Source organism: Lonchura striata, chromosome 22 (assembly GCF_046129695.1).
Source record: "Lonchura striata isolate bLonStr1 chromosome 22, bLonStr1.mat, whole genome shotgun sequence".
In the NCBI taxonomy this organism is placed as follows: Eukaryota; Metazoa; Chordata; class Aves; order Passeriformes; family Estrildidae; genus Lonchura; species Lonchura striata.
In genome coordinates this window covers 5,270,690-5,285,590 of record NC_134624.1, presented here as the reverse complement: position 1 = coordinate 5,285,590, position 14,901 = coordinate 5,270,690, and the positions used below count along the sequence as shown (strand labels likewise).

The 14,901-nt window shown below is 64.0% G+C and overlaps 1 protein-coding gene across 2 annotated transcripts; it reads right to left on the bottom strand.

Annotated features, from left to right (window-relative positions):
- Window positions 1–6,733: 6,733 nt before the first annotated feature.
- On the bottom strand, window positions 6,734–11,244 carry RNF208 (ring finger protein 208). Of its 2 annotated transcripts, none has more exons than XM_021533685.2 (2): window positions 11,057–11,244; window positions 6,734–9,700 (listed from the first exon to the last, which is right to left on the bottom strand). In XM_021533685.2, exon 2 carries the CDS (start codon window positions 9,006–9,008, stop codon window positions 8,211–8,213), a length of 798 nt encoding a protein of 265 aa, XP_021389360.1. In that variant the 5' UTR covers window positions 9,009–9,700; window positions 11,057–11,244; the 3' UTR covers window positions 6,734–8,210. The 2 variants fall into 2 exon arrangements, with proteins under 2 accessions (XP_021389360.1, XP_021389361.1); XM_021533686.3 differs by lacking the exon at window positions 11,057–11,244 and adding an exon at window positions 10,700–10,775.
- Between the last annotated feature and the right edge of the window lie 3,657 nt (window positions 11,245–14,901).

Here is a 14,901-nt window from a genome sequence, read left to right as displayed (position 1 = left end):
TGGGAGGCTGCGCTGGTGGAGCACAGGGCCATGCTGGGAGGCTGCACTGGTGCAGCACAGGGCCGTGCTGGGAGGCTGCGCTGGTGCAGCACAGGGCCATGCTGGGAGGCTGCACTGGTGCAGCACAGGGCCATGCTGCCGTGCTGCAGGGACAGTGGTGTGGGCAGCCCTGGCCACAGAAGCGACTCTGCTGGTGCTGGGCAAGGAGAAGAGGCGGCCTGGCCCCAGCTCCTCCCCAGCTCCAGCGGGAGCTGATTGGTGCAGGCATGGCTGCCTGCCCCGGGCTCCCTGCATTTGAGCAGCTTCCAGAAGCTGACAAACCAGACTGGTTACAGCCAGGCTCGGCCCCATCCTGCCTGGCCCACGGCAGGAGGCAGCTGCCTGCGCGGGTGCCCCCCACGCCTGCACCCTTCTGGCAGCGCCCTGCTCGGTGCCCTCTCCTCTGGACTGTGGCGGGTCAGTACTGCGTTGGTGCTGGGGAGGAGGAAGAGGAGGAGGAGGAGGAAAAGGCTGTTGGATGCTGGCGGTGCTGCCCCTCTTGGGGTGGCCTCGGTGAGGGTGATGGGGCTGCACGCGGCGTTGGAGGCTACTGACCCACCGGTCCGGGAGGGCGCCCCAAAGCGCCCCGGAGGGATGTTGGGAGTCTGTAAGGAAACTGCTGCCTTCAAACCCTTCGGGCAGCCGTGCTGAACGAGTCTCCTGCCCTGGAGCGGCACCCACGTCCCGCACCCAGCCCCGAGGGAGCCCGGCGGGCGGGGTGGCTGCTCTGGCCACCCTGATGGAGCCGGTGGCGGGCGAGGAGGCAGAGCCTGGCCCGCCGCCGCTGCAGGCAGCCGGTGGGGAAGGCTGTGCCAGGCAGCGGGACGAGAGCGAGCCCGTGGGGACCGTGGGGTCGGGAGACCCCGGGGAGCCGTCCCGACGCTGTGGAGAGGCGTCTGCTGCTGCCTGGACACGCTGGGAGCTGCCACCGACGGAGGATGCCAAGGAGCCGCTCCTGCCCGGGCACGAGGAGCCGCCTGCCCGCGGTGCCTCCCTGCCCGCGGGGCAGCACGGTCCCGCCGCCGGCCTGCCCCGCGGGGAAAGCCCCGGAGGTGTCTCGGGCTCCATCCCGAGCCTCCTGGGCGAGGCAGAGGGGGCGCGCAGCGGCGGCGCGGCGGCGGGGCCGTGCCCCGTGCTGGCGGGCAGCGAGGACGAGTGCCCCATCTGCACGGAGCCCTACGACGAGCAGCGGCACAAGGCGGCCGTGCTGAACTGCAGCCACGGGCTGTGCCGCGCCTGCCTGCGGGCCATCATGGCCACGGCCAGCGGCGCCGAGCTCGGCCGCGTGCGCTGCCCCATCTGCCGCCAGAAGACGCCCATGCTGGAGTGGGAGATCTGCAAGCTGCAGGAGGAGCTGCTCCTGCTGCACGCCCAGCCCGGCTCCCCCGGCGGCCTGGCCGCCTCCCGGCCCCCTGCGCTGCCGCCTCGGCGCCCGGGCCTGGCGGGCGCCCTCGAGCATCGCTTCCAGGTGCGCTTCCACACCAGCCGCATGTTCGGGTGCCTGCCCTGCGTGCGGTACCCGCCCTGCCTGATCCGCGCCCTGGCCCGGCTGGAGCGGCGCTGCCGCTGCTGCTACCTCCTGCTGCTGGCGCTGCTGCTGGCGGCAGAGACGCTCAGCCTGCTCCTCATCTTTCTCCCCATCGTCCTGATGGTGATGCTCTTCCTCATCCTCGACAAATAGCGCTGGCTTTGGTGCCCTCAGGCTGAGCGTGCGTGGGGAGAGGAGCCCAGCTCTGGCTCTGCCCACGGCTGGAAGCAGGCCTGTGACCCTGGTGCCCGGGACACCCGGCCCTGCCCGTGAGCCCGGGGCGGGGGAGGCAGCGAGGGAGGCCACCCTGGAGCTGGGCATTGCCTGCACCGCGGCACCAGTGACACCTCACTGCCACAGCCAGGGGGGATGGATGGGTGGATGGATGGGTGGGTGGGTGGATGGATGGATGGATGGATGGATGGATGGATGGATGGATGGATGGATGGGAGCCCTTCCTGCGCTGAGCTACATCCCTGCCTGGGGGCTGGGGAGCAGAGAGGCTCTGCAGGCAGAGCAGGGCTGTGCTGTGGACTGTGCCACCTGCACCCAGGACAAACAGGCTGGGATCCCCCAGCATGGACTGAAAATACAGCCTGTGTTTGTACCACAGCCGTGTCCAGCTGAGTTCAGTGCCTGTCTGAGCATGTCCCCTTGGGGCCCAGCAGTGACACAAGGAGGGAATGGGCACAGCCAGTGCACTCACCTACGACGGGTGCGTGCTCCACCATGGCACCTCCCAGCTCCTGCTGAGCCGTGCCAGCCCGTGCTCAGACTGTGCCTGTCGGGGAGATAAGTGAGCAAACACGGCTCTGTCCCTGCCATACACGGCTGGAGGAGCCTGTGGTGAGTGGCACAGGGGCTGTGCCCAAATGGGACCTGCCACGGAGCAGGGGTGTCCCCAGACTGAGCAGGATCTGGGCTCTGCCTTTGCCTGCCAGCCTTACGTGGGGGCCATGTGCCAAGCAGGTGATGTCTGGGTCACAGTGTGGCTGCTCTGCACCCTTGTTCCTCCCCAAGGGGACAGGGATGGGGATCTTCCCAGGCTTTCAGCCACCTTTGGGCTGGTGGTGGGTAGCAGGGAATTGTCAGACCCTTGAGGTCCTTCCAGGATTCCATTTCAGGGGTGCTGACACCCACCTCCACAGCCTGGAATGTGCAGCAGGCTGTTTGTCACTGCCGGCCTCCTCCGGGTGTCCTGCCAAGGCTCTGTGCTGACCCCGTGCCAATTCCCCCCTCCCTGTGCTGTCCCCCCTCTCTGTTCCTCAGCCCAGCCCTGCTGGGGGGCTGGTGACACTGCTGTGCCCTGTCCTTGTGCCTGGCCGTGCCGGGCTCGTGCAACCATCGCCGTGTCCTGGCTTTGTCCCTCTCCCCTGGAAACACCCCATGGGCACCTCCCCAGGGCTGTGGCTGTGGGAGGCACACCACAGGGTGCCAGTCCATCCCCCCCTTCCCCTTCCTCCTGCCCAGGAGCTGGGGGGGTGAGCAGCCGGCGAGCACTGCTGTGCCCACACAGCCCCACAGAAAACCCGTCCTTGTGCCCGAGAGGGCAGAGACTGGGGCTATGGGCCTTTCTAGGACACTGCTGCCACTCGGCATCAGCGCTGCCATGGGCTGCTCTGGCAAAGTGCTGAGGCACAGGGTAGGAGCAAAACAGGTCAGGCCGGCAGGCAGAAGCAGGTGGGTCCCTCCAGCCCTGGTGGCACCAAGGAATATTTATTTATACCAAGTGGAGCAGCTCCATCAGGAGAAGTGCCAGTTCAGCCCTGGCTGGGGCGGTTTTGGCTCCATGGAGCCTGTGGGGAGGGGGAGCTCAGACACCCGGGGGGCCCTGTCACCATGGGGGAGCCTCGTGCCCCTGCCCTACCCTGCATCGGGGTGTTGGGGTGAGCCAGGCCAGGGCTGCCCCCACGGAATGCCCCCAGCACTCCTCCCGTGCTCCCTGAGCCAGCTGTTGTCACCTCTGGGTGCCGAAAGCTGAAGGACACCTCCATGGCCCTGAGAAGGGGGTTCCTGGGGGCTGTGCTGTGGGATGGATCCTGTGGGCCATGTGGAGCCTGGCTGCAGTATCCACTCCCATAGCTGGGTTATATTTAGCAACCTGAGATAAAGGTGAGCAGGACTGGGGGCTGATAGGCTGACCCAGGGCTGATGCAGGGCTCCAGCTCTGGGCAGTTTCCAGCACAGCCCCCCAAACCCACCCAGCTTTCCCACGTGCAGCCCTGCCCCCGAGCCCGAGCCCCTGACACCCTATTGCACCACCCCAAATGCTTCATCGCATCCCCCAGCTGGCACCTGCTGGCACCAGGTGATGTGTGTGCCCAGACCAGGACTTGTCCCCATCCCTGCAGGGACCTGCCCGTTCTCTCCTGGCTTCTCGCACTGCAGCCGGGCGTGTCCCGCTGGGTCCTGCTCTGGCCGGAGCCATCCCCGGCCCGGCTGCCCAGCACCGCAGCTCCTGCCCTTCTCCACTCAGCCCCGCTCTGGGGACACGTCCCCACGGCCCTCGGCAGCGTGCCCAGAGGGCAGCGGCCACGGGAGGGGACATGGAGCAGGAGCTGGTGCCTGCGGCCGGCCCTTTCTTGGGTTTGACCCCAGGAGAGACCCCGAGCCCAGCAGTGCCTGCCCAGCCGCGGGGACCTGTCACAGCCACCACCCATCACTGGCACCGCGCCTTGCCCGGTGAGAGCGGGCGCTGGCCCTCAGCAAGGAGCTTCCTTGCACCTCTGGGTGTCACCGCCCCGTGGGTGTCACCGCTCCGGGGAGAGCTCTGAGGCTGCATCCCCAAGGAGGGCTCGGCCCTGGGCTCAGGCACCTCCCCACGGCTCAGCACGGCCTCCGCATCCCCCCGCTCTTTGCATCCGTGGGGAACCGGTCCTGCTGTGCAACCTCTGGGGCAGGATGGGGGTGCTGGGGCCACCCTGGGCCATGGGGACCAGCCTGGGCACTGCCACCGTCCCTGCAGGAGCACAGCAGCCCAGCCCTGAGCCCCAGCACCAAGGGCCGGCTGCAGGAGCTGCTTGTCACAGAATCACAGAATGCTCTGGCTTGGAAAGAACCCGTCAGGATCATCCAATCCAACTCCTGGCCATGCACAGACACCCCAACAATCCCAGCCTGTACCTGAGAGCGTTGTCCAAATGCTTCTTAACTCTGGGGAGAATGACTGGCAAACGCCACGTCCTGAACCCATGCCAAAGGCTGAGCCCAAACCAGGCTGAGCCCAAACCAGCCTGATCCTGGCACTTCCCACCTAAAATGGGGACATTTGGGAAAAGGATCATCCCCAGGAGCAATTTAACTCCCCACATCCCCTCTCCTATCGTGAGCCAAACTGGACACTGGGGGAGCCCAGAGCTTCATCCCAGCTTGGGACAGATGTTCCAACAATGGGGAGATTTTAGAGCCAGCTCACCTGGGAACATCTGAGAGCATCTCTGCTCTTATGTGGCCAAACCTGTTCCTGCAGCAATGTCCTGACCGTGCTTAAGCAGCTCATAGGACTTGGAGACCTTTAAAAACTTAGCGTGGAGGCACAATGCTCAGAATGGCCATGGGAACATTTCAGGGGATGTGAAAGACTTTTAATTCCCCTGCATCTGTGCCACAAGGGCTGGCACCACCCCATGTCCCTGTCCTCTGCAGCAAACCTGGCGTCTCTTCCAGCAAGGGCTTATTCGAGGTTAATAGGGCAGGAGAAATGGGCCTTCGCCCAGTAGTTGCTCCTGAAAGGCCCTATTTCTTCTTTAATTGCAACTCAAAATCAAATTAACAGTTTTAAATTTACTCTGGGCCCAAGAGGTGCCACAAGGGTAAGGGAGAGCATGTTGTACCCTTTGTTCTCACGTAATAAAAAGGGTAAATTCCTACTGAGGGCAAAATTGCTGCCACCTCTGCTCTGCCTGGCCCACAGCTTCAGTGTCCTTGGGGACAGAGATGCTCAACCTGGATTTAATATGAGCTTTTGGGGTGCTGGAGTTCTTTAGCCTGGATTTGGCATGAGCCTTTGGGGCGATGGAGATGCACATCCTGGATGTGGGGCTGCCCCAACTCCCCCAAGCAGCCGCATGATTTGGCTCCGTGTGGGGTTGGTGTGACCACCAGGAGACCCCCACACTGTGCCAAGGCTGCACAAAGGATGGAGGAATGTGGGTGCAGGGTGGGTATGTTGGTAAGGACAGGGAGACAGGACACGGGTGCAGCGTCCTTGGGGATGAAGGTGGCACTGGCTGTGTTGTTGGTGCTGAAATTCAGCATCCATGGACTGGGAGGTGATTCTGTTCTCCAGGCATAAAAACTCCCCTGGGATGGACGGGAAGTTTCCAGCACACCAGGAAAAAGGGTCTGCAGCCACCCTTGCACCCTCCTGGATGTGCTGCTGCTTTGGAAGCAGATGCTCCACCTTGGCCCGGAGCTGAGGGCAGAGACAGTTACTGCTCCTGGAGAAGGAAAATCTGGGGGCTGGCACTGGTTTTGGGCACACGCTGCCTGTGGGCCCACACCAGCCTGTGCCCACACCAGCCAGTGTGTACAGCCTGCCCTGGGGAGCTGCCTTGTGCTGGGATCATCATCCCAGCTGCTTCTGCTGCAGATTCCTGGCTCTCCCAGCTGTGGAGTTCCCATCCCAGTGACCCTGGGGCCCATCGGGGCAGGCAGTGGGTGCCGTGCCTGGTGCTGCCAGGTGTGTGCCAGCCGCGGGGCAGCTGCTGCGTGCTGTGGGAATGGTGCAGAGAGGGGCCCATGGGTGCAGCTGCCTCACAGAACAGGGCAAAGGGAGCCCAGCACTTCCCGTGACCCTGCCCAGCTCCCTTCAACAGCAGGTGCCACCAAATGGCACATCCTTCCTCCCCCCAGTATCTCACATCACCTGGGGAGAAAGGGGACATCCAGCAGGTGTTTGAGGGCTCTTGCTGTGGCTGAGGACCCTGTGCCAAGCTGGGCAGGGTCCCCCAAGGCTCCCAGCCACATGCAGAGGCTGGGCAGGAAGGGGACACAACTCCATCAGAGCTGAAAGCCAGTTTGGAGGAGGAGGTGCCAGCCCAGGGGAAAGCTCTAACCTGGGTATGGCCCCCCAGCCTGTCCCACAGGTGGAGCAGGGCCAGGGCACATCCCAGCCTGTCACCCCGCTCCTGCCCGCAGTGCGCGCCCCCAGACTCCGGCTCAGTCTTCGTTCCAATATAATCTTTATTGGGGAGGCTGATGGGGTCAGAACAAGGCTGGGTATAAAACATGATCATGGTCACAACCAGCAGCGGGAGGCATTGGCAGAGCAACACAGACACGGTACCGGCGCCGTTCTCCACCGGGGCGAGGACGGTCCTGGGGCTGCGCCAGCGGCACCGCCCGCTCCCTCGGGACAGGACAGGGCATGGACTGGCCCCTCTCCCTGCATGGATGCTGGGCTTTGGCCAGTGCCAAGGGCTGCTGTTTCCTCCAGGATGCAGGGTTCTGGGACCCCACAGGCTCACCCAGCCCCAGCACCCTGGGACTGGGCAGCATGGGCCCCTGGTGCCGTGGCCATGCTGGGTTGTGGTGCTCAGCCCCATGGGAGCACCCAAAATTATGGCTTTTTCTTTATTTTGATTTTTTTTTTTTTTTTTTTTTGCTTTTTTGGCAGCAAACTTACCCCTCCAGGTGCTCTGGAGAAAGCAAGAGTGTGCAGAGGGGCCTGCTGCCCTGCCAGCTCCTCCGCACAGGGGTCAGAGCAGAGGTGCTGCTCTGGGGAAGGGACTGTGGGTAGGAGCCAGACCTCGGTCCCCCTACCTGTCAAATCCCCTTGCTGGAGTCAGCAATTTGGGGTGCTGGACCCCGTGCTGCCCTCCTGAGCCATCCCATGGGGCATTGCTGTGGGTCCCGGGCGGAGGGGCAGAGAACGGGCACAGCTCAGTGCCTTTGTGAACACGTGGTGGCCTGGGATGGGGTGGCCAGGGATGGATGGGGAAAAACAAGAATCCTCCAAAACGAGGACAAAGTGGAGCTTTCCTCAAGGGCCTGCGGAGGACATGGGCCGCGTGTCTGCTGGCATCTGAGGGGCCGGTGTGGCGGCTTGATGTGGCTACTGAGACTCAGGCGCATGGCGGCGTGGCCACTGAGATGAAAGCTTTGGCAAATAATTTATAGAGAGGGGGCGGAAGGGGTAGCTGGGGACCTGTCCTCACTTCCTGTCCTGGGAGGGTGGCCCAGTGTGGCACCATGCAGCTCCAGGGTTCCTTGTGCTGCTGCTGCCGGCTGTGGGGCGATGGGGAGGGCGTCACTCCGGCCAGAACCCAGCATCGGCTCTTGGCAGAGCTGGGGAGAGAGGAGCGAGAGGCACCCGGGGAAGGAGCACGGCGAGATGCTCGATGCACCACGGGAGCACCGGCCGCAGGGCCAGGGGAGCTGCAGACCCTGGATGCGCTGGTAGATGCGTGCCCCATGCCAGCGTCCCTCTCCTCGGGCACCGCCGGCGAGCAGGGGGCTGCTGCCAGGTCCCAGCACCCCCCTGCCCCCCACGAGTGCCGGCAAGGACGCCGGTCCCACATCCTTGGCCGTGGTGAGTACGAGAGCATTCCCTGGCGGTGCCACTGGCAGAGAGAGGACGGGGACCGGCCGCGCCGTGCTGCCCGCCGTGCCCCCGCTGCGGAGGGCCGGGCGGGCGCGGGGCTCACATGATGGTGCAGGAGGACAGCGGGTTCCGGATGTGGCAGGTGCAGGCGGCCCCGCAGTACTGGCGGAAGGTCTGGTAGCAGCTGCGGTCGGTGTCGCTGCTCCACTGGACGGGGTTGGCAGCCAGGGCCTCGGCCGGCAGTCTGTTCAGGATACTGGTGTTGACGGCCAGCGCCGCCAGCCCGTAGTCGGTGAAGAGGACGGTCTCCCGCTTGCAGGTGGGGCAGGAGATGAACTTGTACTTGGGGCAGGACTCGTAGAGGATCTGCAGGCACTCCTCGCACACCGAGTGCAGGCAGGAGAGGATGCGGGGCCGCTTGTTGGTGAAGTTGTACATGTGGCCGCAGGTGGGGCACTCCAGGGGCTCGCAGGGCGTCGAGGGGTGCAGCACGTACTGGTTGACGATGACCTCGTCCGACGGCGGCTGCCGGTGGTAGCAGACCTCCGAGCTGCCCTTGCGCTGGCCCTGGTAGCCGCGCTCGCGCCGCGGCAGCGGGGGAGTCCGGGGCAGCGGCAGGGGCCCAGGGGTGGCATCCAGGGCGGGGATGTCCCCGCAGGCCTGGTTGACGATGATCTCGGACTCGGAGGGCCACGCGCGCTTGGCCACGAGGGGCGGCTCGCGGCGCGGGGCGGGCGCGTAGCGCGGCTGCGAGGCCTGCAGCTCCGAGAACTTCTCCGGGTGGATGATTTTCATCGCCTCCATTTTAATGATGACCTGTTGCCCTTTCAGACACGACATGAGTATCGTTTTCACATTACTGTCCACTGCTCTGGGGTCTCCGAGGGATGCCTGCATGAGGCTAAAACATGCCGGCAGCCTACTGCACTTTCAGTCTCGGTCTGGCCGCGGAGCAGGAGCACGGGGAGCAGCAGCTGGTGCGGGAGAGCATCGTGGGGAGACGGGCCAGCGGCAGCGGACCCCGCGCCCCCCTCCTGCAGCCAGCCCCGAGGGTGCCAGGCGCGAGGCTGGGGCAGGGAGAAGGCAGGGCTCACAGTGCCATTCTGCCTGCTTCAAGATGCTCTCGGGCGGGTGATCAAAGCGCCGGCTCCCTGCAGCCTCCCCAGGATGTTAACGTGACATTGGCAGTCACTCAGCAGCCCTGCTCTTTGCCTTCGCTGCCACTTCCCACAGCGGATCAGCTGCAGTCGGGAACAGTAATTTGGGGATGGAGGCACTGGGCACTGCCCAGGGCAGGTGAGTCCAAGGATGATCTTGCAGAACTGGAGGCAGCTCTCACTTTGCCCCAGGCCAGCCTCTGTTCCTGTTTACATGCAGTGGGATCCTCGTGGCGCTGAAGAATGTGTTTGCAAATTCCTTTGCTCTGACTTCCCGGCTCTCCCACTTGCAGTCACCGGCAGCTCCCACAGGGCAGGGGCTCAGGGCACATCCCGTGCCAGAGGGCAGCTCACCTTGGCTGCAGCCAAGACACCACACACCTTGTCCCCTCGGTCCCTGGTACCTCTGTCCCCAGCTCAGCTCCGTGCTTGCTGGAAATGAAAAGTGAGAGGGGGTTGGATCCAAGGCTCTTCATGGATCTACCGGCTGCCAGCGCTCCCTCGGGATGCGTGCCCGCCTGCATCCCGGCAATTTGGCAATTGTGCCCTGCGGGTCCTGTCCATCCACCCGCGTGCTTGGGCTGCGGAAGTGGGACCAGGCAGGTATTTTCCCCCAAGGCATCCCCTCGGCGGCCCCGAGCGTGGGGTCCTGGGACCCTCTCTGCCCTGAGGGTGGGAGGACGGGTCCCCCAGAGCTCCGCTGGGCCGCAGGGCCCCTCCCGAAGGGGTTCCTCCACCGACCTGCCTCTGCTCAGGGTTTTCTCTCACGTTTAGCCCCTCCTCTGCTCAGTGGATCTATTTTTACCTCCATCGCTTGCTCCTGATCTGTCCCTGCTATTATCCCTCCCTCCAGCTTCCTCTCCCCCCCTTCCCAGCTCCCTGCCCTTGTCCCGGAGCTGATGGAGAGGACAGGCCACGTTTGCGGGCAGGAGATGGGGGGCAGGCGGCCAGCCCGAGGCCATTTTCTCCCTCAGCAGCCCCTGCGCCAGCCCGGCTCTCCTCCGAGAAGGGCGAAGGCGCTCTCCTCCATCACGCTGCAAATCCTGTTAGAGGGATGCCTGCTCCCGCCGGGCGCTGCCATGCCTGGCGGAGGGGGCCCGAGGGGCCATCTGCTTGCGGCAGCAGCAGCCTTGGGATGAAGCGAGGCCGTAGGGTTCAGCCCCGCATGCCTGAGGGCTGGGAGAGTGGGCAGGAACCCTGCCCAGCCCCAGCAGCGATGTCCCGGGAGCCATGCCCTGGCAGCACCGGGGTCCCGCAAGCATCCTGTCCCGCGGAGGGAGGCCTCGCCTCTTTCATTCCCCATCACGGGCCCACAGCCTGCACCCCACATCCTGCACCCCGCGTCCCACGAGGAGCAGATATTCCCCGCCTCGTCCCGCACACAGCAGCAGCCCCGGGGGCTCTGCCTGCAGCTCTCGCACAGACACTCACCTGCAGCGCCCACGAGCACAGCGATACGGGTGGTCAGCGGTGCCACGCACTGTCACCGCGTTCCCACGCTCCTTCTGTCACACCCCTTCACGCACAGCCCTGGCGCAGCACCCCGCAGCCCCACCGCCCCTGGGGCGACACAGCCCCCCGCCATCCCCGTCACTTCTGGGGTGACACGGCGCCCGACGTACCCCACACCCCATCACTCCTGGGGTGACACAGCCCTCCCCAGCATCTTCCTCTCCCCAGCCCCACACGTCCCTGCCCCACGCTCGCAGCCCCACGGAGCACACGCCTGTGCACACAGCAGTGCTCCGCACACCGCAGGGCGACTCCCCCGTCCCTGCCCGCCGTTACCTGCGCCGGCCCCGGGCGGGGGTCCCGGTTCAGCCCCCGCTCCGTGCCCGGTGCGGCTCCGCAGGCCCAAGCGGCGGAGGTGATCTGAAAGGCAGAGGGATGCGGCGCTGCCCGGCCAGGCGCGGCTCGCCGGGGATGCTGGCGGCTCCGAGGCGCGGCTCCCCGGGGATGGTGCTGGCCGGCCGCCCCCGGCCCCGCCGCCTGCTCCGGCCGCGGCCGCGGCGGCGCGGGGAGGGGACCGGGTACAGAGGCCGGGGCTGGCGGCGCCGGCTTGCTCCGGATGCTCGGCGGGGACCGGCGGCCGGGGGAGCCGGCAGGTACGGCCGCTGCCGCTCCGGGGGGCTCCTTCGTGCCCTCCCCCGGCTCCCCCCGCCGCCCCCGGCCGCGGACCCCGGCTCGGCGCGGGGCTGATGCAACACCCCCGGCCGGCAGCGCAGGTCGCGGGGGGCTGATGCCGGGCCCCGCTGTGCCCCTCGGCAGGTGCAGGCAGCGGCGGGCAGCGGCGGGCAGGCAGCGGCGGCTCCGTGCCCGCCGTTCCCGGGGCCCGGCGGCGCGGGCGCTGCTGCGCGCTCCCGCCGCCGCCCGCAGTGCCGCCGCAGTGGTGCAGCCGCCTCACATTTCTCTCGCTCAGCAGCGCCGGGGCCCGCCGGCCGCAGCGCCTGCCGCCCAGCACACCCCCTCTCCGCCCCGCACGCCCCCTCCCCGCCCCGCACCCCTCCATCCGCCCCGCACGGCCCCCTCCCCGCACATTCCTCCCTGCCCCGACCGCCTGCCCTCGTCCCACACATCCCGCTTCCCCCCGCAGCCCCTCTCGCCCCGCAGCCGCTGTCCCCGCGCCCGCCCCGGGCCCTCCCTGCGGCCCCGCTCCGTCCCCGCGGCCGGCCGGGCCCGCGGTGACTCAGCAGCCGGCGCCGCGGCGAGCGGGGCCGCGGCCGCGGGCAGCTCCGGGAGCGGGGCCCTGCCAGCGGCCCTGCAGCCCCGGGGCCGGGAAGAGGCCGGACAGCCAGGAATCCCCCACCACTGCTGCTTCCCACTGCCAAGTCAGCCATGCACCCCACGCCGTCCCCTGGGACCCACGGCCACCGGCTGCCGGGGGAGCAGGGGGGTCCCCTGACAGCCCCCCAGTCCCTGCTGAGCTCCAGAGCACCTGGGCACAGGGGCTCATTGGTGCCTGGGACACGGTGGGCTCAGCGGGCTGGGTGGGGGTCCCAGCAATGCTGACAGGTCCCTGAGAGCGCCGGAGAGCACTGCTCATGGCCACGGGCTTGCTGGTGTGACCCCAGCAGCACAGGCAGACAGAACCCCACAGGCTGGGGACACCCCACAAGGTGCCCTGAGCAGATGAGTGCTGCTGCATGCTTCCTGGCTCCTGCAGATGTGAGAGGCATGGATGTCCCCTGGCAGATGTTGGAGGCCAGGCTGCCTTCTCCCCCTGCTGTGGGTGCCTCCAGGATGGTGACCCCACAGGCAAATGGCCAAAATGGGCAGGCAGCCCCACACAGAAACCTCCAGCTTGCACACCCTGACTCCAGGAACTGTTACCCAGGCATGTGCAGACTCCAACCCAAACCCACTCCACCACTCTACCCAGCCCTGGCTGGAGCAGGGTGCTGGTGGTGTTCACCAGGCTCCTTTGGGTGCTGCTGGGGTTCCCCTGCTCATGTCACCCATTACTGGTTTTTAGTTCTTTATATCCCTTCAGGGTTTTATGCCCTCTCTAAGATTACCCTGCCCAGCCCTGCTTGCTGACCCTCCAGCCCTGCTGCAGCAAAGATCCAGCCCCTGTAACAAGGGGTCTGCATGGTCCTGGAGCTGTTGTGTCCCCACAGCCAGTGTCCTCACACCATCGCTGTCCTCTGGCCCTGCCCTCAGTGGGATGGACACAGGAGCTGGAGGTTACATATTTCACAGCTCTGCCAGGCCTTGTGCAGCCCACAGACGATCTCCTCACTGACACCACTGGCAATGATGCTGAAAATCTCACTCAGGAGCCTCTCTTCCTGACCTGGAAGAGATGACCAGAAGGATTCCCCAAGGGTACCCCCAGGGCTCAGTTGTGCTCCATTCCCAGGCCAGACTGACCCTAGAGTCAGGTTCTCCCTGACTCGCCTCCACACGGAAATCCATGCTCCCTTCTTGACAATGGTTGAGTTTTTAATCTTGGAGTTTCTCTCACCAGATAAGGGATTTTTGAATGCCTCTAGCACCTCTACGTGCCATTCTTTGATCTGCTCACCTGCTGAAATCAGTGTGAGGCTGCTGCTGCCTGGCACACCACTGAACAGGGATTCCCTTCATCTTCCCCATCCTCCCTGTGGCAGGTGCTCCTGCCTTCCCTGCTAACGTGCCTGGGTGCAGATAGCAAGAGCTGAGATCTTACGCTTGAGCTCACTGAGCAGAGGAAATTGCAGGAAGTGAGCGAGCACGAGCTATTTTCTGTTATTAATTCATATGGCATTCCCGTGCTGACCCAGCTACACGATGTGCTATTATGCTGCTATTTCATGAGTTAAGCAACAGCTCTATTTAAAAATAATCATAAATTACATTGGGCATCTTTTCTGCTGAATAAGAGTGTTTGTGCCAAGGTGCTGGGATCTTCCTGTTGCCCCAGTGACTCTGCTTCTGCTTCACATGCTCAATGCAGAGCTGTCCCTTTCCTCAGCTGAGTGGGTCCATCAAGATCTTTGCTTTCTACCCAAACTGAAATAACCTCATCCTTCAAAACCTAGACCTTCCATCCCTGTCTGGACCTGTGTGGCTCAGACTTGAGTGATGACCCTACCAAACCTCAGCCCCGTGGCCACCTCTGCCTTTGGGTCTTGTCTCTTACTCCTGGTTTAACACCTAACTTTGGCATATCAACACACATGTTGTATTATCTTTTATAAAAACCTATTGCATTGAGTGTTATCATAAATGTACATATTTTGGCTGCATGTGGATATCCTCAGAATGCGTTCTGAGCTGTGCTGATGTGATATGGGTACTCTCCTGGATTTTACAAGCAGCACTGATGTATTTTACCATTTTCAGGGACCTTGCCAGCAGGCCAAGCACACCTTTGGGTCCAGAGGTTGCTCCTCAGCTCAGTTGTACCTGCTGTCCTCGGGTCCAGCTCTCCTTAGACAGACATGCAGGAGCAGCTTTGCCAGTGGATTCCTTTCATTTGTCCCAGATGAACAAGGTTTTGCTGTTTGATATCAGGAGGCTATTCTAATTCAGCTGGTGTTGACCTTGTGTGAAACCACAGCTTCTTCCTGCAAAACTCATTCACGTCCACTGTCCTGGCTGGATCAGCTTGAAACCTTTGCTCTGTAGATGTGTTGGGAGCTGTAACACTGCTGGCCAGGCTTTGCTGAGATGAACAGTGAAGCCAAAAGATAATTTGGCCCTAAATTTCTTCCTCACCATCAGCCATTACCTGCTCAGCCATCTAGCTGTTTGCTCAGGGTTTTATTGCCCCTCTGGATTTCCAGCATCTGTGGGAAGGACCTGTTCTGAGAGGACAGCCCTGCTCTCACTTGGTGCCAGCCTTGCGCTGTGATGGCACCTGAGGCTTTTCTTTCCACCCTCCCTGGGCGAGCTGACAGCTCCGTGTGTGCCAAACCTGTCCCACACCCAGGTCCCCATCCATGCTGTCCATGCTCCTGGTGGCAGCAGCTCGGGCCACCTTCCTTTGCTCCCTGCTGCTCTCATCACCAAGTTTGCTTGTCTGGGTCCTGCACGCATCCACAGCTCGTCCCAAAATCCTCTCTGTTTCTCACACTGATCTTGTTTTGCTCTGGTGAATCACTCATCACAGAGATAATTCACCCACAAAGCCATGAGCTCATCCCCAGCTT

Excerpts from the sequence above, each read along its gene's own strand:
- RNF208 (XM_021533685.2), bottom strand. The coding sequence starts at position 9,008 with ATGCAGGCATCCCTCGGAGACCCCAGAGCAGTGGACAGTAATGTGAAA.